The 25,760-nt window shown below is 38.1% G+C and overlaps 1 protein-coding gene across 4 annotated transcripts; it reads left to right on the forward strand.

Annotated features, from left to right (window-relative positions):
* The first annotated feature begins 1,994 nt into the window (after window positions 1-1,994).
* Window positions 1,995-19,615, forward strand: LOC310639774 (interleukin-1 receptor-like 2). 4 transcript variants are annotated; one of them, XM_083361654.1, is made up of 12 exons: window positions 1,995-3,085; window positions 4,560-4,629; window positions 5,105-5,196; window positions 6,234-6,468; window positions 8,576-8,762; window positions 9,961-10,123; window positions 11,745-11,810; window positions 12,070-12,193; window positions 14,164-14,300; window positions 15,566-15,694; window positions 16,647-16,796; window positions 17,914-19,615. In XM_083361654.1, exons 3-12 carry the CDS (start codon window positions 5,157-5,159, stop codon window positions 18,294-18,296), a joined length of 1,614 nt encoding a protein of 537 aa, XP_083217780.1. In that variant the 5' UTR covers window positions 1,995-3,085; window positions 4,560-4,629; window positions 5,105-5,156; the 3' UTR covers window positions 18,297-19,615. The 4 variants fall into 4 exon arrangements, with proteins under 4 accessions (XP_083217780.1, XP_083217779.1, XP_083217778.1 ...); XM_083361653.1 differs by lacking the exon at window positions 5,105-5,196 and having other exon boundaries at window positions 1,995-2,382; window positions 2,973-3,085; XM_083361652.1 differs by lacking the exon at window positions 5,105-5,196.
* The last annotated feature ends 6,145 nt before the right edge of the window (window positions 19,616-25,760 follow it).

Genomic DNA, 25,760 nt, shown 5'->3' on the forward strand with positions numbered 1-25,760 from the left:
AGACTTATATTCATCAGATGCTTAAAGTTTACAGTCTTCTCTAAGCAGTAGTTAGAATGCAGTATTTCAGGCTTTTAACTTTGCTGACTGCCATCAATTCGATCCTGACCGGCTCAAGGTTAACTCATCTTTCCATCCTTCTGAGGTTGGTAAAATGAGGATCCAAATTGTTGGGGGCAATACGCTGACTCTTTAAACCACTTAGAGAGGACAGTAAAGCACTGTGAAGCGGTATATAAGTAAGTGCTATTGCTATACTGCAATATTTGGGCAACTGTTTATAATGATTTTATCTTGAGAAAATATCAGAAAAGTGCAGAAAAAGCAACTGAAACAAATCCAAACCTTTAATGAAGAATAATCAGGTACTATAAAATTCACAAGAATTATGCTAGACATCCTGGCAGCCTCTAGGTAATCCTGGTAGATCTCCAAAAGCTAAGCAGACTCAACTTGGAAATCTTAAAAACATTTTGGAAAAAGTCAGAAACTGCCTGCATCTACGTAACTGCCAATAACATTGAGTAATTTAATTGTTAATAGTTTAGTAAAAGTTAAGTTTAATTACTCAAATCAAATTGATTCCTGCAAACCTAATTGAAAGCAGTGTGCTGGGAAAATTAGTTTTTGTAAAACAGCTTGTGGAAGATTCAGGCATCATAAACATCAAGCTAGTTTGGTGAAAACAGCCAGGCCAACACTCATAAAAGGTCTTTGATTACTTTGTACAAAGAATTTGTCTGCAAAATGGACAAATTCCAAGCATATTTCCCCTCAGTCACCAAGCAGTGGAGACGCTGCATCTACAATACCAATGAATGTGTCTATATATAGAATCCAGGAAGGCATTTTGGAATCTTAAGAGCATCACGATATGCCATCAATTAGTTTTTAGGGAATTCCTAGGCTTCTACTCTAGAACTGATTGATAATGCCACTTCATCGGAACACATACGCTTGGACCCAAAGCAATAGAATGGCAGCTATCTGGACGTGTTGGGAAAACGATTCAATCGCTCCTACAGGGCTCCAAAATTTTCTCAGCAGCCTTGCCGAGGACTTCATTTTCCAGGAGGCCGAAGCAGACAAGTGGGTCGCTCTCCCAGATCTGACAGCGCAAAGGGGGAAGAAGAGAATCCAGATGAAAGGGAGGGAAAGAAGGAAGAAGACAGCGCTCGCAAGGCTAAACAGCTGTCAAGCAGGGGATCCAACAGGAACCTTCACAGTGCTGCATAATTGTGAACTTTTGGCTACGCTCCACTTTCTTTATCAACGGATGTGCGGAATAGCTAGCACGGAACGAAACTGCCTACAATATTTCGGAATAATATGCGTTATTTAAGCCAAATAGTCCGGTAGGGCTCCTGCGATGTTATCGACGGCGACACCTTTCTCTAAATACCGCCTTGGGTTAAGTGAAATTTTACCCTTTTCCCTCCCGTTTTGCGCGCGTAATTTCTACTGCGCGCCAACTGAAGCTTTGCCCAGAGTTTGACTTGATCGCAAGGAAGGTGCGCTTCCAAGTGGAGTCGATTTATTCGTTCCCGCCAAAGCCGCGACTGGCGGGCCTCCTTTCGCCGCCGCTTCTGGGCCGCTGCTCTAGGCCGGGCGGAGGCGGGGCTAGCCGCTGCAAAGACGAGCCGCGGAAGTTCTCCGACCTTGGAGCGCAAGTGTATATTATCCGAGGTTGCAACAGCAATTTCTGCGTGCGCAATATGGCGCAATTTCCCATCAAAGAATTCAGAAAAACGTCTTCCGCAACATTAGGTGGCTCACGAAAATCCTCCCCCTCCCATCTCAAATGTTGGGCAAAACGACCTTTTGCTTTCTTATTGCTATTTCTCGGTGCTCTCAAGTCTTCCGGCTCCGGCATTGAGAGCAAGACTGAGATTCCTTTTCATTCCTGTCTTTCACCCCCACCTTCCGGCCCGGCTCGGCCCACTTTCCAGTCCTCCTGGTGGGTCCTTGACTCCAGTTACTGCTGCCAGAGAGAGAGAGAGCAGGGTTATTTATCTCTTAGTCGAAAGGTTGAATCATGACATGTCACCCACACATGTCTTATTGCTTCCTTCTTGGTGCATTACAGCCAAGTCACGCAAACCTAGCCAGCTCCTAGTCAAGCGCTCGCGTTCATACCGCTCGAGGAGGCGCACTGGGCCGATCTTGGCAGGCTGCTCAAAATCCGGAAGGTCGGTGCCGATTGCCGTTTGGATGGAAGACCACCAGAAAACCACCCAGTGGAAGGCGAGAAACTACCCAAGAAGGAGGCAATGGCAAAATACTTCCTTTGTGTTACCTGAAAATCAGAGTGGAAATAATGCCCATGGAATTTGCAGCTAAGTTCCACTTGAGGGAATCCTTATCTATTTATCCATCTTCATGGTACCTTAAGATTGTTCTTGTTCAGGACGTGTGTCGGAAATACTTGGGGCTGGGAATCGAGGGGTCGTGGGTGGGGTCCTTCAAACCATTGTTTATTTGTTTAAATTTATATGCGGCCCATTTCATGTTCCGGCACTCATCAGATATGAAACTTCCAATCTTCTGAAAACGTACTGAGGGCGCTTTCAAGAGGATAGATAGATAGACAGACAGAAGATACAGAGAAATGGGGGGGGGGGAAGAGGGAGATTTAGCGAAAACTTTTTTTTCTGTTTCCGCAACACCGAATTTGTCCGTGCGCTGAGCTCAGATGCCTTCTTTACCAGGAAAACTGGTGGAGCCGGGTTTAATAGGAAAAGAAGCAGCTGTTCCGCGGTCCCTCTTCTAGGTTTCTACCCCTTTCCTGACGGATGCTGGTTTTGAGAGCTTCCTTCCGGAGGGAAAGTTTGCCAGCAGCAAATCTAGATTTCTGTGTCTCCGAAAAGCTCTTTTTACAGAGATAAAGAATTATGCAAATCAGAGGGTAGTCGGAAACAAGCATTGCGACTGTTGTTTCAAAGTATTACTTGTCCTCTTGCATTTCCATATAGAAGTTTTACGTCAAGTTATCAGCATTTCCGGGGGGGAAAAAAAAGACCATGGAATTTCACGATAAATAGCCACGATTTTTAAAAACCTATTTGGTGGCTTCCTTTCTTCTCAGGTTAGTAGATTTTAATATTATCACTTATCGTTATCTATCAAACGACAGCATAATAAACCACAGTATTTAGAAAATAGCTTTCACAATAGGCTACAATCCTATTGTGCTGTATCTATATAAATCCCATTGAACATATAGAGTTACTTTTGAAACAAATAGATTTTCTTATACAGTAATGGGATTGTGTATTTTGCCAAAATAATTGCATAATTAGATATTTTTGAATATTTTTAAGTTCATAGGTTTTTATTTAAATAGACTTCATGTTAATCTTTGTTTTTAACTGATGTCTGAATATGGACATAATATTCCAATTTTCTAGACAATTTGTACAAATTGTAGAAATGTGTCCAGTTCATTTTAGGAGTATTGTACATTTTACCAGTAGTAGTGCATATTTTAGGAATACAGAAGATTTGGCACTGTCTATAAACCCTCTGTGACTAATAACTTTCAGCAAGTAGACAATATTTTAGTTTTAAATGAAACTAGACACTAATATAGAATGCTGGTTTGTTATATTACCTGAACATAAAATAACAGATAATAAAAGAGTATTATAAATTCAAAACGGCAACATTTTAGTTAATTAACGGAGAGAGTAAATGTTTTGAATTGACTTACTTTTGAACAGATAGTAAAGATATTGGAGTTGGGCTGCTAGTATATTTAAATAAATTAATAATAATAAGCTGTAACTGTCTTTAATCATCAGCCAAATTATAACAGTAGCTGAATTAAAATTTCATGTACTTTCATAAAATACAATTTTGCCTAGGAAGATCTTGAAATGGCTGTTTGGGGGACAGATAACTAATGGCTGATTCCAAGATTCTTTCTGTCACATTTTCCCCCCTAGATAATGTTTTAGTGTGATAGGTTTTCTTTGGCATGGATTTCATGTTGATAGCTCAACAATAAAGTAATATATTGAAATTATTTCTTTTTGTAGTTAATAGCAAGATACTATTAGAAAGTACTTTTTTGTAAACTAATTATTACTAACACACATGCATGTGCACATCCACACCCATGCGTATTCAATTTATTTACTACTGGCAATATTCTGGTTTTTAAATTTGAGGAGGGAGTCTTTTTTCCTCCTCTATTTTACTTCTGTTTAATTTTATTTATCATGTATTAGTGGTCTTTAATTTGTATCTTTTTTGTTGATCTTTTTAATTTCTTTTTATTTTTTTGAAATCTTGAATAAATTCAATAAAAGGAAAAAATACTAAAAAAAAACATTTAAGTTCCCTGACAAAGTAAATTATCCAGAGATGTTTTATTTAATTCTGTTTTATTGTACAGTACTATACTGGCATTTTGGGGGGGATGTGTATATGTGTGGGAAGACTGGAGGGGAAAATGAAGAAACAGCAAGGTTTCTTGTAAATGATAAGAATTGAAAAGAGAAAAGTATGAGCTATGGCTTGAATGTATTGAGTCTTTTGCTTCTTTCCTTTTTGTGCAGTAAAACATGAAACCTGCTTTAGCTGATTATTGTGTTCTAGTCCTCTCATTTATCTGTGTATTCAAATCAGGTGAGTTCCTTGTAAACAGCTTTTTCAAATACTCAGTGAGAGAGAATGTTCATTCAGAAAAAAAGGAGCGATTGTATTTATGATAATTACCCTGGTTATTAGATGTAAGCTTTTACTTTTATTTTAAAATTGATTTGAATTACAAATCTGGTACAGTTGTATAAAATAGATGTAAAATAAGCTATGCTATTTTTGTAAGCAGGGGTTTATTAAAGAGTTTATCTCAGTGTTTCTCAAACATGACAATTTATAATACAGGGACTTTAACTCCTAAAATCCTCCAGCCAGCGTGGTAGTTGAATTCCACACATTTTAAAATTGCCAAGTTTGAAAACACAGGTCCAGCTAATAGAATCAATTCCAAAGTGAATTTCTGATATGCTATTTCATGAAGAGAAAGGTAACTTTAGATTTGTGTTTAGATCATATTGTAGTTTGTTTTGTAATGCTGGCTTCATCTATTCTTTTTGCACAGTTCTAATATACCGTGGGCCACAAAGGAGTCATAACAGTGAAGTAATCTTTCTATGCGGAGGTTTTGTGGCAGAATTACGATTGTGATTACAGGTAGTCCTCGATTCATGACCACAACAGCCCAAAATTTCTGTTGTTAAGTGAAATACTTGTTAAGTGAATTTTGTCCCTTTTTATGACCTTTCTTGCCACAGTGAATCATTGCAATTGTTAAATTAGTAACACGGTTGTTAAGTGAATCTGGCTTCCCTATTGACTTTGCTTGTCAGAAGATTGCAAAAGGTGATCGCTTGGCCCTGGGACACTGCAAATGTCATAAACATGCGTCAGTTGCCAAGCATCTGAATTTTGATCGCATGACCATGGGGATGCTGCAATGGTTGTAGGCGTGAAAAATGGTTGTAAGTCACTTTTTCCCATTCCATTGTAACTAAATGAACTGTTGTAAGTCGAGGACTACCTGTATAAGCACTTTCATTGCAGCACTTTTTTCATGCCTGAGATATTGAAGTGTTTTATTAAGATTTTTGAGAAAAATGGAAAAGCTTAACAGCATGGATCCCGGGCAAATTAAATTGAGGAAGTTTCTTTTTGTAAAAGCCCTGATCTGGATAAGATTTTCTGCTGCTCCATCCTAAATGTTGGGCAAGCAAAGGTGACTGTGTGGAGGTTAAGGGGATACAAAAGTTTTCCTCAGTGGACTTTCTTAATTTATGTTGCAAGCTATAAATGATGAAAACTGCAAGCTTCAGTCATAAGCGAAATAAGATGAAGGCTGCAGTCCTATCACAACCTCCCTGAGAGAAAGCTCCATTGAAAGAAATGTGACTTGCTTATGAATATCCATACTAAGTAGCTAAACTTGTACGTCAATAATTTGCAAAACAAGAGTACTACAAAAGAATTCCCCAAAAAAGTATCAGCAAAGAAAAGTCTTGGAAAATTAAGTATGAGTTTGTTTAGCCCAAGGGCTGCAGCAGACTTGACAAGACATGCTTAGGATCTCCTACCAAAGTGACCAAATCAATTGGATTTGATTTTGCTCAAGAGGGTTTTTTTTTTGGTAAACAGTGGATTTAGTGTATGTATAGTTTAAAACACAATGATTTCCCTCCCCCCACTCCATGTAGAGAAATGTGTGGTCCAGGAAGATATTGGAAAGCAGAAGGTGTTTGAAGAAAACAATCCTTTTAGGCTTGATTGCCCATTGGACAGATTTCCAAACTCTACCCTGAATTGGTACATGAATGGAAATGACATGCCTTTAATTACACAGCCTCCTTCAAGAGTATTCCAACAGGAAAACAGCCTCTGGTTTATCCCTGCCATAGCTCAAGATTCAGGATTGTATGAATGTATTATAAGGTAAGGAGTTGCATTTATTGGTTCTGGGAGTGGAGGGGGTGGTTGCGTTTTGATACATCATTGGAAATTTAAACTGTAGTTGGAGTTATCCAAGCTTAGCAAGATATGTACCAAAGATATATACCAGGGTTTTTGTGCAGAAGTGCCACTTTACATTCTGGCAAGGCTTCCTCAGAGCAAGGATTGAGAAGTGGGGATCACCTTGCAGTATTTATAATTGTGTGGAATTTGAATTTTGTGGGATTGGTTTATGATTGAAGGCTCTTGGAGATTATCAGTTAACTGGTGGATGGAAATGGTGCCAGATCTATTTTAATTGGTCTGCTTTAGTCTGTAGTGTATAGTGTGAATCAGGCACTTGACTGTGTGATAGATCATAACTAATTCCATCAATCTGTTGATGGCTCCTTTATTGGAGGGCCAAAATTAGGAAAACAACTGATCACATAAAGAACAGAAAAGCCATAGCTTCCTGTAGGTAGAAGATGCTTTTCTATAGAATTTTTTTTCAGCAGTCCCAGCACTTTCTATAGGCCAATGATGTTTCATATCATTTTATTGTTGGATATAAAGCCCTCAGGATTGTTGACAGCAATTTCTACAGGGGACAATAGTTTAGCAATAGAACTTAGACTTATATACCGCTTCATAGTGCTTTACAGCTCTTTCTAAGCAGTTTACAGAGTCAGCATATCGTCCCCAACAACCTGGGTCCTCATTTAGCCACTTGGAAGGATGGAAGGCTGAGTCAACCTTAAGCCTATCAGGATCAAACTGTTGGCAGTTGGCAGAATTAGCCTGCAATACTCCATTCTAATCACTGAGCCACCATGACTCTTAGTTTACTGAGAATTTGAAATATACCCTTGCCAGATGTTCCTTTCTTGATGGGAGGGCATTGTGCACTAGCACGGAAATTTTATAATATCAAACTAAGAAGTTTTTGGGAGATGACATTTGGGATATCAATGCTATGTTTCATGCTACCATCAAACTTTCTTTAAAATGGCGTAACCACTCTTCTAAGTCTATGCTGCTTTTGACTAAATAAATTTTCTTGAACCCGCCCCCTCCCAGCATTCTTGTTCTTGTTGTAGGTTGATGTGCTTTGTGCATGGGAACTTGAGAAGGTGGAAGGAAGTGACCCAGAAATAGCAGTCTGTTAGGCAACTGCAAATGAAGTTAATGCCAAAGATGGAATAAATCCTTAACTTTCTTCCTACACTCTACTTCCCCATTGTGGTCAGTAGCTGATGAGATGGGAAGAATCCGTGCCTCTACATTCACAGTCGCAAGAGTTTTCAGATGTACCTGAGCTCTTGACTAATACTGCTTAATACAGATAGTCCTCGACTTATGACCACGATTGAGCCCCAAAATTCCATTGCTAAGCAAGACAGTTGTTAAGTGAGTTTTGCCCCATTTTGTGACCTTTTTTCCATAGTTGTGAACCAAATCATTGCAGGTGTTAAGTGATTCATGGGGTCATTAAGCAAATCTGGCTTCCTCCATTGACTTTACTTGTTGGAATCCGGCTGGAAAGGTTACAAATGGAGATCACATGACCCTGGGACACCGCAACTATCATAAAAATATGCCAGTTGCCAAGCACCCAGATTTTGATCATGTGACTGGGAATGCTACAATGGTTGTGTGAAAACCGGTCATAAGTCACTTTTTTCAGTGCCATTATAACTTTGGTCACTAAACAAATGGTTGTAGGTTGAAGACTACATGTTTGCCTAAGAGCTACTAGAAAACATACAAGGAACAAAATGAGCCACACATATATTGTAAGCTCTTTCTATTAAGGGTTAGGATTAGGTTGAGGGTTACACTCTGTTTTAACATCCAAACCTTAAAGAAAAGCGGAACTATGCCTCTGATCCCTGAATCAGAAGATCCTCAGAACACATAAACTTCCATTCCCAGGCAAGAAATAAATGGGAATGATTTTAACCTCAGACTTGGACTAAAGGATGATTCAATAGTTGCCTAGTTTTGTACATGGTGGCAATAATGTATAAGAAAATAAAAGACAAAGTTTTGACAAAATAGAATTGTACTGTACCAAAAATAATTTTAACATTTTAATGTTTAATTATAGGAATTCAAAAAGATGTTATAAGTACAGCATCCCAATTGCAGTTCTCAATAACAGCGCTAGTCTTTGTTTTAACAAAGAATACTACCTTAAGCAAAATTTGTTTCCAAGAGCGCCAACCAGGATTGTGTGTCATCAAGTGAATGAGTTTGGACAGGAAGTAGATTATCCCTCTATCCATTGGTATAAGGTACAGATCTTTTAAAATTCCTCCTTCTGTAATTTTTTTAACTGAGTGTTAAATGAATATTAACAATTACGAGATCCCATGTGTTGCTTCTCCTGTGTAATACTGTATTAGCACAGTGGCAGGCAGGAGCTTTGAAGAAGTTAACAGCAGGTGAAATTATGATTCATTGCCCACTGAACTTAAAGACTAATTCCTTCAGGTTGAATTGCCTCTGCTGTGATCTTTCAACGTCTGTGGACCACTTACTGTATATTCTAAGTCAAAGAGTTGCTAAGAGGAAAGCTAGAAACAAAAGTTCTCCAAAAACACAAATATTGAGAATAATAAAAAAGAAAAATGAAAATTACATGCCTCTTTGTTCAAAATCAAATCAATTCTCTGAGATATTCTTGCAATTGTCTACGATACTCTACACACACACACACACACACAGAGAGAGAGAGAGCATAAATCAGGTTGATAAATGTATGTAGTACATTTATATGCTATCATTCAAATTGCTCTGTCCGTCTTACAAGAATACATAACATATAAAATCTCAGATGATATGTTAAAACACTTCAGCTTCTAGCACTCTGAAAGTCCCAACTAAACTGTTTTAAGCCGTTTCCTAAGCTGTAAAAAGGAATGTGCTAGCCTCAACACCAGTAATAGTAACATTTTATAGTATGTATGATTCCTATCATAAAAGGCCATCTCTCTCTCTCTCTCTCTCTCTCTCTCTCTCTTTTGACTTTGGATGCCCCCTTAAAGCAAAACACCTTGCAAGTGGCATTTGATATTGTTGTTTCAACATAAAGGTCTTCCAATGCCACTTGTTACCTTTGCTGCTGCCTTCTTGACCAGCTGCAATTTCTGACAACCTTCTGTGGTTACCCTACTAATAATACATTTTAGAAACCAAATCTTGAGGTGATTAGCACATTTCCTGTTCTAGGTAGAGACACAATCAGTTAATCATCAAGAGCTGAGGAAAGGCTCCACTTGCCACTGTTATTATCTGGATGTCCATTAACCCAGAACATGAAGAAAGAACAGCTGAGTATATGTATGTGGAGGTACATATACACAGAGCAATCAAATTTACATACTGATTAGTATATGTGGGTGTGATTAGCAGGCCTATTGAAGTATGCTACAATTTAAGGACCATTTCCCCCTTTTTTGTTATTAAAATGTTTTACTTTGTTATATTTAGGAATGTCAGCCAATACAAGGAGAACGATTTGAGTTCTTCAGAAACCATCTTATTATGAAAGATATAAAAACAGATGATGGGGGAAAATATGTATGCAAAGGCACCTATACTTTTAGGGGAAATAAATACAATTTTTCTAATAGTATTTTGGTGACATTATTAGGTAAGTATTTGTGTTATTGTAATTTGTTCTTATATTATCTGGGCAACTAATGTTTTCCACTCTTTTTTCTGTCTGCTTACTTATGTTTATTTTACCATACTTCAAAAGCGATTTAATGCAGTCTTCAAAATGATCATGTTATATATTCATCTATCTAGCAATTGGCACACATGTTGTACCATTGTTATTATACACATAATCTCAAACAACATTTAATATTCCAAATATCCTTTTAATCAGTGTTAATGTATATAATGAATGCAATTGCAGGAGAGAATTCAAAATTAAATATGGTTTACAACAATTTAATCCTTTTTTAAATTCCAACTTAAAGTATTAGAAGTTCAATTGCCGTGGCAGCATGAACATTCTTTAAATAAAAATTACTTGGTTCTTTTTATAATCTTTGAGATAAAATGAATTTAGATAAATCAAGCTGTATCATAAGTGTTACCTGCTGTTGCTCTGATTTATGATTGGGACTTACAACAATTAGGCATCCTGGATTATTGTTTGTAAAATTTGGTTTTAATTTTTCTATGCCACCCAACATCATTGTTTTGAGATGGGTGACCATGTAATTATATCTATATATCTATACACAGAGAGAGAGAGAGTTTATATACACCATATACACAATGTGTGTTGTGTTTGTTTGGGTGTGTGTGTGTAAATTATCAACAATGCAAACAATAGTTCCATGTTCCAAACATACTTAGTACTGCATTCTAACCACTGTGCTACCTCAGCTCAAAGGGAAAGAAAGTAGTGACGGCTATTAAATCAGCCTTGTTAAAAGACTAAATCCACCATGATATTCCTGAGCTGCATCCAAGCTGTTCACACACCAAATGATTCATAAGAATTGCTTGAGGCCATAGGCATCTCTTCCTAACCACAGTGACACCAATGTGACATTAGGATGGCACAATGCCATTTTCACCATTTCCTACTTCCATTGTGACATCAAGTGCAAGTTCAATAAGGTAGAGGCAGAGTTTGCATTGCTATGTTTCTTTTGCCACCTGCTCCATTGTATTGCCATTCGTTTGGACCTCACAGAAGCACATCCCCTCTTTGCTAATCAATAAAGTAGTTTCTCTTTTTAAAGATTTCTTCACAAGAATTGCAGGAAAGTTGCAATAAGGCTGATTTTTTAAATCTGGAAAAAGATGGGCTTCTTCAGTAAATGACAGTGAGATACAGTACTTGCTGAAATTCCAAAGTTCTCATATGAATCATTTTCATAAGCATTGTAGTCGCAATATTCATCTGAATAGTATTTAAAATTGATTTCTGGGGCCTGAATGTCTTTTGCCTTTTCTTCCTTCTCTATTCCTTTTGCTATGTGATATGTTTTTTAAAAAAATATTTTTATGTAACTGTATGAAAGCCACTGGGATGTTTCTTGGAATAAAAATGTTACAGATATTGAATTCATATATACCAAGCTATATGTGGGTTTATGTACAGTACATCTAAGAGAATCTTTGTAATGTGTTTTGATATTCTAAAACTTACATAACAAAATTTTGGCCTAAATGAATGCTAAATATGTGAACTTTGCATATGTTTGAATTTATGACATAAAGAGTTATATATGTTTTTTTTTTCCTGTCAGAAAAAAAAGAGAGGAAAAGATCTGAGATTCTGTACCCCATAAACAATACTATTGAAGCTCATATTGGTAAGTTCTCTGCCATTATTATTATTATTATTATTATTATTATTATTGTTATTGTTATTGTTATTGTTATTGTTATTATTACAATAAAAACATGTAAATCATTTTCAGTCTGTACACATTTTAATCTCAGTGATGCAGTGGCATACAGAGGAGTGAGAAGAAAAAATGATATGTATCATTATATTACACAGATATAAATTTATTTACTTATAAATATATTTATTTTTAAAAATTACTATTTTCTTATATCAATTTTTAGGATCCAATGTCTTTACAGAGTGTAATGTATCAAGTTTCAAAGACACTTTAATTGCTATATCTTGGAGAGTCAATAATACACTAGTTGATGATCTATTTAAAGGTAGAATTCAAGAAGGAAATCAGTAAGTATGATATATATTTTAATGCATAAATTAAGCACAAATTGTTTTCCTTTTGTAATAGATTTAATTCTCATAAACTAATTAACTGCTGCAAAGATAAACTTCAACAACTTTGACAAACCACACAAATGATTATTTCAGAATATTTTGTATTGTAGACTATTGAATATGAGGGTGAATGTTCGTTCTCCAAGCTTGTGGGTTGGTTTCCGAACGTTTCATTACCAGATTAGCTACCATCTTCAGAGTTTACGGGATGTCAGTGCCAGTGTTCCTCTGTTATAGGGGTGGGTGTTTCAAGTGAGCATCTTGTGATGAGTCTTGTGATGGAGAGGTTACATCAGGTCATGGTTATTGGGAGGTGAACTGCTGTTGGAGGGAGGGGGCTTGAGTGGGTTGGTTGAAAGTCGGTGTTGTCTCTGATTGGCTTTGTGGTTGAATTGGATTCTAAAGGTTCATAGGCTGGTTGTAGATAGATGTGTCTCTTGATGGAATTGCTTGTGGAGTACCAGGCTTCCATGAACTCACGAGTCTGGTGGTTGGTAGCATTAAAACGCCCACACCTGAAGCCCTTATAAACAGAGGAACACTGACACTGACATTCCCTAAATCAGAGGTCCCCAAAGTTTTGGGCACCAGGGACCGGTTCCGTGGAGAGAGGTTTTTTCTGCGGACCAGAGGGTGCCTAGTTTTGTGTGCTGCCTGCGTCTCATGGATGGGGCTTTGCTGGTTTGCTGGTTTGTGCAGACCGGTTACTGGCATGCCGTGGACCGGTAGTGTTCTGGGGATTGGGGACCCATGCCCAAATTCTTCTGAGGATGTTACCTAGCCTGGCAACAAAATGTTTGGAAACCAACCCACAAGCTCAGAGAACAAACCTTCACCCTCATCCTATATCTGAGCTACAGATATTCACCACTATTACTATTGAATATTTTGATGTATTTATATAATCCCTGTCTACTGTATCAATAATGAAATTCAGACACAACTTCTTTGCAATTAATGACATAAGGCATAAGCAATTTGGGCACTGTATATGGCATAGCACTATATGATATCAATTCTTGGCAAATGTGAAACAGTCCAAAGAGTAGATGATATACAGTAGCTAATCTACTGGAAGATCACATAGGAGCTGTGACCAAGGGGGCCTTCTCCCGGGTTCGACTAGTTCGCCAGTTACGGCCTTATCTGGACCTGGATGCCTTACGTACAGTCACCCATGCTCTTGTGACATCTCGCCTAGACTACTGTAACGCTCTCTACTTGGGGCTGCCCTTGAGATCCACTCGGAAGCTTCAACTGGTGCAAAGTGCAGCGGCACGGACACTCTTGGGAGCCTCCCGATACTCCCATATCACACCTCTCCTCCGTGCGCTGCACTGGCTTCCAGTTGCCTTCCGTGTGAAGTTCAAGGTGCTAACAATGACATACAAAGCCCTACATGGCATGGGTCCGGACTACCTACGGGAGCACCTTCTGCCAATGTCAGCACCCCACCGTCCTGTGCGCTCCCACAGAGAGGGCCTCCTCAGGGTGCCACCGCTCAAGGAATGTCGGCTGGTAGCCCCCAGGGGGAGGGCATTCTCAGTGGGTGCGCCAGCCCTCTGGAACAGCTTACCAACCGAAATCCGGATGGCCCCCGACCTCCGCACCTTCCGGCGCGAATTAAAAACTTACCTGTTCCAGCAGTCCGGCCTGGCCTGATAGCTCTAATTGGGGTCCCAGTTTGTATTTTACTATTGTTTGTTTTCACTATTGTTCATTCTGTATGCCTACCTTATTCTGTACACCGCCCCGAGTCCCTCGGGAGAAGGGCGGTTTATAAAAACAAATAAATAAATAAATAAATAAATAATCTTTCTGGCATAAAGCATTGAGATTTTGAACCTGAATCTTTATGCTGAATAAATACACGACAATTCTTTATTGCCTAACTTAAATCTGAACTTCTAATTTTAATACAGAACAAGTATTCCAAAGGAAGGAAGAGAGATTTTTACAGTGTCTCTGAACATTACAGAGTTGAAAAATGAAGATTATGATCAGCACTTTATTTGCCATGCAGGGGAAGTTGCGGCATACATCAAAATACAGCGTCCAAGTATGCCATTTTATATTTGATTTCTAAATGTGTCTTACTGTAAAGAAAGCAAATCTAGAACAGAAGAAAGGGAAAAGATATAACTGTACAAATAATGAAATTTTGCTGCAGTATTTCAGCCTCTGAAATATTGAATATGGAAGTGAGAAATAGAATGAAATGGAGACATTCTGTGCATTTATTGGAAAGCAAGCCACACAGTTTGTTATAAAATGTGTTCTGGTATGCATAGAATTTCAACCTTAGGGAATTTTATTCATTTCCAGTTGTACTTAAATTGCTTGGATTACACCCAAAGGCTTAAAACGTGTTTCCTTTTTTCATTTAGCCTGCTGCAATTTTACCACATAGAATATAATAAACACTTGAAACCAATGCAGGGATAAAAATGGAAAGTCTTCTAAGTTACAGGTAGCCCTCGACTTATGAACACAACTGAGTCCAAAATTTCTGTTGCTAAGTGAGACAGTTGTTAAGTGAATTTTCCCCCATTTTGCAACCTTTCTTGCCACAGTTGTTAAGTGAATCACTGCAGTTATTAAGTTAATCACACAATTTTTAAGTGAATCTGGCTTCCCCATTGACTTTGCTTGTCAGAAGATCGCAAAAGGGGATCATATAATCCACTTCAACTGTCATAAATATGATCCATTTGCCAAGCGTCTGAATTTTGAGCATGTGACCCTGGGGATGTTGCAATGGTCATAATTGTGAAAAATGGTCATAAGTAACTTTTTTCAGTGCCGTTGTAACTTCAAACAGTCACTAAATGAACTGTTTTAAGTCAAGGACTACCTGTAATAAGATCTTAAAGGAGCTGAACGAATGCCAGTGACTGTCATTCAAAGAGTGATGGAATACGATGCCAAAGTTCCCTTGTTCCTTTCATAGATTAGATCTATGTACCATCAAAGGCACTAGCAGAGTAGAAGCGGGTGATATTCCCTCTGTGTAAAACACTGCTGATTTTGTGTCCTGTGTAATTTAAGGCCATATAGAATCCTAATATTTAATGACTTTAAATTGGTGAAAACTGAATCTGGATTAGCCCTTTGATACAAATATATTTCCTGGTTGGCCCATACCACAATTACTTTCCTTAACATACCACACATGATTTTTTATCTAATCTTCTTTGAACTAGAAATCAAGGCAATAATACTTCCTGAGGAAAGACAAATTTGGCTCAATGATTTCAAGGTGCTAATCATTATTCTAACCATTTCATGGAATACTCATTTAATATGATTTTTTTTCTGATTTAGCAAAAAACCATACAGCTTTTGTTTTGTTGACATTACTACTGGTTATGCCTGTATTAATCTGCATCTTCTTCAAGATTGAAATTGTCCTTTGGTATCGGAAATCATGTCGCTCTTTTCTTCATAAAAAAGGTAACACTCTGTATAATCGTATTGCTTTATTACATGTCATCAAGTCAGTACTGACTCTTAGATATCATATAGATAGTTTTTCTCCATGACAATCTGACCCCAGCCTGGTCATTCAGATCTTCCAATAGGGATTCATAATTGCTATACCTGAGTCCGTCCACAATATTCCAGAGACTAGGTCTTTGTTGTAATATGACCAAAGTAGGGTAGCTTTAAGCTGTTAATTTGTACCTCAAATGAAAATTCCTTGGACTGAAAAAAAAATGCTGACAAATAAATAATTGTGGTTAAACAAGGTTAATAGCCTTAATTTCTGAAGATAGGAAAGATGACAGGGCAAGTTCTAAATTCTGAAATCTTTTTAATAATGAAGATGCTGATGATAATCAATGATCATTGGGACATTGGGTATCATACTAAAAAATCTTGGACAGCACTTAAAAAAAATCCCTGCATTGACAACATTTCCACCTGTCATTTACAAAAGGCCACACTGCTTGGATGCAAACCTATACTAGGTAATGCATTATGATATCCTAGGTTAGGAAGAACTCAATGCATATGAAGACCAATAGCAGCTGAAGAACTGGTAATTGCAATTTAACATTTTGTATATAACGGTTATTTAAAATGTTATAGGAATTGCTATTTCTTTGTAATTCATTTCTATGCACCACTCAAGCTCTGAGCATTGACAAGTTTAAGACATTAGACTTCAACTCCTAGTATTTCTCCGCTTAAACTTGAGAGGCTTGGAAATTAAAGTCTACACATCTTAAAATTGCCATACTTGAGAAACACTGATATAGATGCCCATTTGTTACATTCATCAATCATCCAATATAAAACCAGACATAGTTTGTTCTGGAATAAATCCTACTTAGAGCTGTTTCATGTATTGGGGATGGAGGTTGTTAATAATTTCTGAAGCAGTTTTGTCTTACATTGTCAGTTTCAGATGGAAAAATCTATGATGCATATGTGTTATATCCAAAACTCAGCAGGCAAGTTGACTTTGTACTGAAAGTACTTCCTGATGTTCTGGAAAAACAGTGTGGATACAGTCTCTTTATACCCGGCAGGGATGATTTGCCAGGAAAAGGTAAAATGTAACTTTCAGTCTGATGTTCCTCATTTACTATTTATTTTATTTATGTATTGAATTTCGAGACTGCCCATCTCACAGCAGCTATACAAATTGGCAAGTGGTCTATGGAAATAATTAGGTAGTCCCAAATCTTGAAGTCTTTTTCAATTCATTCAGCATTTCATACTGTATGAAAACAAAGGCAGATTTTTTTTTAAAGGGGATGGGCAGAATGATTAAAGAAGGAACATTTCTGCTACTAAAAATGGGTAAATTTTATGTTATTTGTTTATATAAATATTAAATAACCATAGTGACATACAAAGTAAGCATATATAAAACAATAAAAACATATGCACGTAATAATAAACAGAAAAAATAGCCCTTGATATTCTTAATTTCTTTTTTTTACTTAAGGAACATAAAGTTCTCTACAATTAAGATCCAATTTTAGTGAACTAATATTTGAAAGCAGGATGAAAAAGTTAAGTTTACAATTGAGAAATTATTTTTAATATAATCTTTAAGCCATTTTTACAGTAGAATCTTATCTAATAATAAAATAATCCATTCTTATTACTATAAAACTAGATACTAAAGTAAATTGTGGGTGAAGTGCTAATATAACTATTTTTCCTTTACAATAAATTTGTACATGCATTTCTGAGTAGAGAAAATAACAATAATAAACCCTGCCTTAGTCTACTTTTATATCTACAGATCTATATATATAAAATCCTGCATTGGTCATAAGTGTGAAAAACAGTCACGTTTTTCAGTGCCATTTTAACTTTGAATGGTTACTAAATGAACTGTTGTGAGTCGAGGACATACACTTACACAAACAACTATCTTATGTGCCTACTGTTGAACTACATAACAAGGAGTGTGAGATGTATTCATTTTTATAGTGCCTAGTTAAAGCACATGAAAGCATTCAGTGATTAATTTTCTGTTTTATATTTTTTAAGAAGGCTAAATTTCAGGCACCAGTATTATAGAAATTATCTTAATTCTAGGCTTTGTTTTTGGCCCATTATTGTGTCCTTTAAAATCCATGTGTATCCAAAAGAAGAGAATATGTTTGTGGGTATTAACATCTGATGCGATCTTTATCTGTGGTGATTTATAGCATTAGTCAACGTTGTTGATGAAACCATTGGGCAAAGCAGGAGGCTGATAATGATTCTAGTACCTGGGTTTTCCATCTCAGAAGAGGCTCCTGAGCAGAATATAGCCGTGTATCACGCTCTTATACCCGATGGAATGAAAACTATCCTGATCGAAATGAGTAACATAAAGGATTACAGCCACATGCCAGAGTCCATTAGATACATCAAGCAAAAGCAGGGAGCTATCAGATGGAAAGGGGACATCACAAAGAAAGACTCTTCTTCTGCAAATAGTTCCTTCTGGAAAAAGGTCAGATACCGAATGCCACCAGAACATCAAGTCTCCCAAGAACTAGCTTTGATGCCAGTTCCTTGCAGCATCTCCCAGATGAAAGAAGCATAGTCTTGAGATTATTTCAGAATCCCTCTGGAAGGATGTTTGCATTGAGGCTGATGCAACATGTGCTGTGCGGTGGAGATGGACTCCTAAATTTGCATGTCATGTTCAAACTGATATTCTTTTTTATTCACCAGATCAAGGTAATTTAATGGTACTCCCACAAGCCAAGCTGTACAGCATTTTTATTTGTGTTTTTAAAAAATGTAATGTGAAGAGGGATTTTTTGATAAAGAATTCTTGCTTACAACTTTGGTACAAATACCCAGGATTTATTGACCAATTTTATATCACCCTGTTACTTCTGGATACCAATCCTGCCTCAAGGCTCTGTGCAGCAGCACTCAAAATTCATCTGATGATGACCTGTGCTATAAACTAGATTTCTTGAGCACTTAGTTTACCATGTTATTAAAGTGCTTTGTTACTTGGTAGATCCAGTTTTCCACATACCTTTTATGCTCTCCTGTAACCATGTAATGCTCCTACCACTTCTTTTAGATTCTCGTTTTTAAGATATGCTTTTCATTGTTTTTACTTTATAGCAGGGCTTTTCAACTTTTTCACCCATTGTACCACTTTTAGGATATGGCAACATCTGAGTACCACCAGTCGCCTAGCAAGGTGTCAAAAACCTGATGATCAAAAAAAAAAAAGGAAAAAAATGATGAAGTACAGGTAGTCCTCGACATACAACAGTTTGCTTAGTGGCTGTTCGAAGTTACAATGGCACTGAAAAAAGTGCCCCCCCCAAGCCACAGCCGAGCAAGATGTTGCAACATTCCAGCTGATTGGTGCTTCTTTTGGGCTCAGCAGAAGTGCCAGGATCGGCACCGAGCTCCAGCTGGAGCCTGGCACTGATCCTGGTTCTTCCGCTGAGCCCTGACAGCCCTGCAGCTCCAGCCATCTCTCGCTCAGGCTTGTGCGGTGCTACCACCGGTTCAGCTCATTCCTCTCCCCCACTACCACTTTTCTAGGATGGTCACGTACTACCTGCCAGGTGGAAATGTACCACAGGTGGTACCCATACCACTGGTTGACAAAGCCCTGCTTTACAGTATATTGTTTATATTTTCTAGATTTTCAGAAGCATTTTATAGCATTTTTAATTTTTGAAGCATCCTTTAAATGACCAACCCCACCTTTATGTTGGTCACTGTGTCAAATATTTCATTTTGACTTGCTCAGTTTTTAAATACATTTTGTGAGGTTTCTCATTTTCAAGAGAGAAAATTCACATGTGCACACATACACATGTGGGAGGTTGCCAATATATTGAAGTGTAAGAAATTAGCAAGAATTAAATAATGTGCATGATGAAGCAATGAATGGACAATAATTTTTATTGTTTAAGCCAAAGATGGTTGTAAAAAATGAAAAAGGTGTGATACCATTGTGAACAAAATTACAACAAAGTATTGCTTAATTGATTATAAATATCATGAAAAGATTTCACAAGTCAGTTTATTATATTCAACAATGTACATAATATATTGCTGATATAATAAATATGTAATGATGCAAACTATTCATAATTATGGGTGGGGTGTCAGAAAGGCAGCTCTGATGCATAGGGTGTATTGCACAAGTATTACAGAACTATCTTTTTTATTGCTCAACATTGGATTTCTGTTCTTTGTTCAAGGCAAATGCAACATGAATCCTTGTCTTCATGTCACTTATTTAACCAAATTTTTAAAGAAGGGCTAGGCATTTTTTGCAAACCTCATTTAAGGTTTTTGCTAGAGATGTTGAAATATTGCTCTTGCATGCTGGAAATTGTTAAATAGTAACAAGTTGGTTAAGCAATTTTTCCTGGGAAATGGCACTATAAGGATGATGAAGTATCTGAGTCGGCTTCTATTCCTTTGGCATTTAGCAGCTTGCTAAGTGCTACTAACGTTTATGATGTAACTGCAAAGGTTCACTTCTTTCTTACCTTGACACCAAAAATTAGCCAAGCAGGTTTTGTTTTGCCATTCTAAAAGAAAGTGTTACTGACACCCTTTGACTATAGCACTATCCTCTTGACAAACTTAATGCATAGCCTCTAAATATATGAGGGACTAAAGCCAATAGATAAGAATAAGAGCAACCTATATACATGTGTCTTATTTAGATTTGCACATCTTAAATAAATCAGGGCTTTAAATTAGAGCTTTGTGGCCAATAGCAAGACTAAAAGGTCTATACCCCAGCCTACATCTTTAGGTAGGGATGGTTGTATTGGTCCAGATCCCTGCTCTCAATATTAAGAGTATCATTATTTAAATGAAAAATATCTTCTAACCCAAGATAACAAAACAACTTTTTCAGGCATTCTGACTGATAACTTGTAGCCGTGCTTACTCATAGACATTTGGAAAGTGGTGGAGAATTTCCACGTGTCCACAGAAGGCCTTTCTAGTTCATGTTTAATCTAGTTTTTAGTTCACGCTTTTGGAAGAAACCAAGACTAGATGTAATTTGTCGTGAATTGTTGGTCATGTTAAAATCTTGTCAGCATGGAGGTCACCTTTCTTAGTACGACTGCATAAAATATATCATTGGAGATGCGGTGGTCTCTCATGAAAATAAGACAGAGTCTTTCCTTCCTCGGGATGAGAGCCCAGAGCAATGTCCAAAGCTCCCTTTTATTTACAAGGAAATTCACTCATTGGATTGAGCTTGTGTACAACAAAAAAATCCTCCTTTCCCATTGGCTCTGAACCTGCATGATATTCCCCTGGCTTGGTTATGTCAGCTGCATTTTAATAGCCAACAATTAACTGATTGACCTTGTGCTGAACAGGTGGTTTATCATGGCTTGTTTCAGAAGACTGAAAAACAATTGTTTCAGCTGCCCTTCTGCAGCCTGCAATAATTTCCCTACATCTCCTTCTTTGTTTTCATGTTGTTTCAACAGTTTGTAGGCGTATAACACCTCTTTCCTGGGTGGTCACAACTGCCTACACATAAACCATAAGTTTGGTAAGCATTGTATACAACAGAATAAACCAATCAGCAAACATATAACTCCAATTATGATGGGGACAATTTGTCTCACCTATCCAAAATCAGGTAGCCAAGACCATAACCAATCCCATGGATTTGTCACTGCAGAGCCAGTATAAACTAAGGAATTTTTCTTTAACCATCTTTTCCATAACATCAATTGTATGAGAAATATTAACATAAAAATCAGAAATATAAACAACAGTGACTATGAATTAAAGCACACACCCCTCTTTTGTGGCTAACATAATATCTAAAGCCATGCGATTCCACAATACAACATCTCTTGTTCTAACAATTTAAAGTCTTGATAGTTTGATTAAACATAGCTACAATCCAATGATTCAAATATATGCAAATCTCTATAATTCATGGCAACTCCCAATGGTGGTATAAGTCCTTTCGCCATTTGCGTCTCAATCCTTCAGCTTATTGGACTTTGACCAAAGTTCACGTTTCTTCTGTTTCTTAAACGACCAAATGGCAACTCATTCGTTATGTAGATTGAAGGTGCAACACATATACATTATTTCTCCAGGCTCCTTGCTCCAGTTCCTTTCCCCCCACATTGAACTGAATAAACATTGACTTCATTACACAACATACCTAAGCAAATCCCAAATATTATACATATAAAATTAACAAACATTTCAATTTTAGCTGAATGTATAATTTCCTTCTCCACATTGTTTCCAAGAGTTTTCTCTATGCGATACAGATTGTTCATCCTGAGGTGGAGTTTCCTTTGGCATTTTGATTGTTATCCTTTGATTCTTTCGGAAATCCGGAATAGGATCGTATAACCCTTGATGCCATGGGTTCATGATATGGTCTCACAAACCTGGCTGGAATCCAGACTGGACCTGTTGGAGCAAGCACAGCAGCATATCCTCGGCCCCATGTTAACAAAGGCACAGGACCATGCCAAATGGGATCAGGTGGAGTTCTATACCAATGTCGTTCCAGAGCTGTGGAGTCCAAAACTGAATCTAATTTTGAAATATTTAAATGATTTAAAGTAAATAAAGTTAAAGATAACCATTCCTGCAACACTGGTAAATTAGTCACAGTTCCTCCTTTTTTGTTTTTATGTTTGTCAAGAGCCTCCTTTAATGTCCTATTTGCTCTTTCTACTATTGCTTGACCTTGAGAATTGTAAGGAATACCAAATTTATGCAAAATATCCCATTTATCACAAAATTCTGCAAAAGCCACACTGCAATATGCAGATCCATTGTCCGTTTTAATTTGTACAGGTTTTCCCATTATTGAAGAACTTCTAATACAATGATTGATCACATTCCTCTGTCCTAGTCCTATTAGACCTCTCAGCGGCTTTCGATACCATCGACCATGGTATCCTGCTGCGGTGTCTCAGGGGATTGGGAGTGGGAGGCACAGTTTTTCAGTGGTTCTCCTCCTATCTCCTGGGACGTTCGCAGTCGGTGTTGGCAGGGGGGCAGAGGTCGACCTCGAGGCCTCTCGTTTGTAGAGTTCCTCAGGGGTGGGTCCTCTCACCTCTCCTGTTCAACATCTACATGAAACCGCTGGGTGAGATCATTCGTGGTTTTTGAGTTGGGTATCATCAGTACGCTGATGATACCCATCTTTTTATTTCGACCCCAAACCACCCCAGTGATGCCCTCGATGTGATGTCCCATTGCCTGGAAGCGGCTCGGGTCTGGATGGGGAGGAACAGGCTTCAACTCAACCCCGACAAGACTGAGTGGCTGTACGTACTGGCATCTCGGGATATTCAGAATATTCCATCTCTTTCTATGGGGGTGTGTGAGTTATTACCCCCCGTAGATAGGGCTCGCAACTTGGGAGTGCTCCTAGACTCACAGCTTACTCTGGAAGACCACATAATAACTGTGACTAGGGGGGCCTTCACCCAGGTTCACCTGGTACGCCAGTTACGGCCCTATCTACACCGGGATGCCCTGCGTGCGGTCACTCATGCGCTCGTGACCTCTCGTTTAGACTACTGCAACGCTCTCTACATGGGGCTGCCCTTGAGGACCACTCGGAGGCTCCAAATGGTACAGAATACAGCCGCAAGAGTTGTGTTGGGAGTCTCCCGATACTCCCATGTTACACCTCTGCTCCGTGAGCTGCATTGGCTCCCAGTTGTCTTCCGAGTGAGATTCAAGGTTCTGGTTATGGTTTTCAAGGCCCTACATGGCATGGGTCCGGAGTACCTTAGGGATCACCTGCTGCCGGCATCAACTTCCCTCCGCCCTGTGCGTTCCCACAGAGAGGGCCTCCTCAGGGTGCCACCGGTCAGAGAATGTCGTCTGGTGGCCCCCAGGGGGAGATCCTTCTCTGTGGGCGCCCCAGATTTATGGAATCGGTTGCCGGTTGAGCTCCGGATGGCGCCCGACCTTCGCTCCTTCTGATGCGATCTGAAGACTTATTTGTTCGAACAAGCCAGCCTGGCCTGATGGGGGATGGGTTGGGATTTTATTGTTGTTTTAAATATATTTACTTATTGTTTTAGCTTGGGCATTTCATTTAATTCCTTTTTAACTTTTGTATCTTTGTACTTTTATATGTTTGCCCTGTTCACCGCCCTGAGTCCTTCAGGAGAAGGGTGGTATACAAATAAAATTATTATTATTATTTCACTTTTTCTCCTCTTTGAGGAGAAACAAAAATATACCCAGAACACGTATCAATAGAAACATGTAAATATTTCCAAGGAGCAAAAGGAGGATATTGAGTAACATCCATTTGCCAAATATCATTTGCTTTCAATCCTCTGGGATTGACACCCATAGAAGGACCGAAAACATTCTGACCACAGGATGTACACTGCTTAATAATGGCTGTGGCTTCTGACATAGAGATTCCAAATTGTTTACACAAGCCTTTTGCATTTTGATGAAAATAAGAATGACTCTCCCATAGCGTAATCGTGGCCGCCAAAGCAACTCCTGCTGTAGCCGCATCTGCCACTGCATTGCCTTCTGAAAGCCATCCAGGAAATGGTTGATAACTTCTAATATGAGACACATGTAAATAATATCTTCGGCTAGCTAATAACTGCTGCAGTGTAAGAAAAAGAGAAAATAAATTGTCCTCCACACTGGGAGAAACATAAGCATGAGAAAGGTTCTGAATAACATTAGCAACATACAAACTATCAGTAATTAAATGCTTGATCTTTAAACAATTACAAAGTCAAAATTAGTGCGGCTAACTCTGCCCTTTGCGCAGACTTCTGAGGGGTTATTTTCATTTTCCATTGGCCTTTTTCCTGCCAGGCTACAGCACCCCACTGTTTACCTCCATCAGTAAATACTGTAAGAGCATCAGAAAGAGGCCACACTGAAATTAAGGAACGAAGAGAAAAATGCTCTTGTTGTAACAAAGATATTCTCGGGTCAATTGGAATGTGATATCGATACTTACCCACAAAATCTGCCAGCGCTAATTGTAATTCAGACGAAAAAGATAGACTATTTTCCCAGTGTTTCAAGGAATGAGGAACTACTATTGCCACCAAGTCTAAGCCCAATATTTGCATACTGCGATGTCTTCCTCTAATAATAATTTGAGCATATAAAGTGTTAATTGAACTGATCGTTTTTGGCTGAGAATTGCTCAAATGAATCCATTCTATAATAAACAATTTGTCATTGAACTCTGAAACTTGGCATAAAATCCCAGTAGGCAATTTACAGGTATTTAAAATAATTAAAGACAAAGGAATATTATCTTGACATCGGTCAACCCAAATTTGACTCTAAAGAATTAGAAACTGTTTGAAACACCTGTAGTTGAGCTTCGTCCAGAACTATTTGATCTGATGGCTGTCTACCCAGTTTCAAGGCACTAAACGGTTGTAATACAGATGTGGGAGGACCCAAATAAAGCCTAATCCAATTAATAAAAAGGTAAAGGTTCCCCCGCACTTGCGTGCTAGTCGTTTCCGACTCTAGGGGCCGGTGCTCATCTCCGTTTCAAAGCCGAAGAGCCAGCGCTTGTCCGAGGATGTCTCCATGGTCATGTGGCCGGCATGACTAGACGCCAAAGGCGCACGGAATGCTGTTACCTTCCCACCGGAGTGGTCCCTATTCTTCTACTTGCATTTACATCCCAGTAATTGTTGTAATCTTATATAAGAAATAGGATTTTCTTTCTTCCATTCCATGGGATGAGAATATGCTTGCATCAATTTGTGACCTAAATATGTAAATGGTGGAGAAGTTTGAATTTTTTCTGGGGCTACTTCTAACCCATATTCCAATAAACATTGACTTAATTTATTAACCATTGAAGCAGTTATAATAGGAGAAGCTATTAAAATGTCATCCATATAATGATAAACAATAGCCTTAGGAAATGCATTTCTAAATCCTTTCAAAGCTTGATTTACATATAAATGACACATAGTAGGACTATTAAGCATTCCTTTTCGCAAAGTGTTAGCTAAAGCACTCATATTCCACACCCCTGTTCCCACAGAGGAAC

Source organism: Vipera ursinii, assembly GCF_947247035.1.
Source record: "Vipera ursinii genome assembly, chromosome: 4".
In the NCBI taxonomy this organism is placed as follows: domain Eukaryota; kingdom Metazoa; phylum Chordata; class Lepidosauria; order Squamata; family Viperidae; genus Vipera; species Vipera ursinii.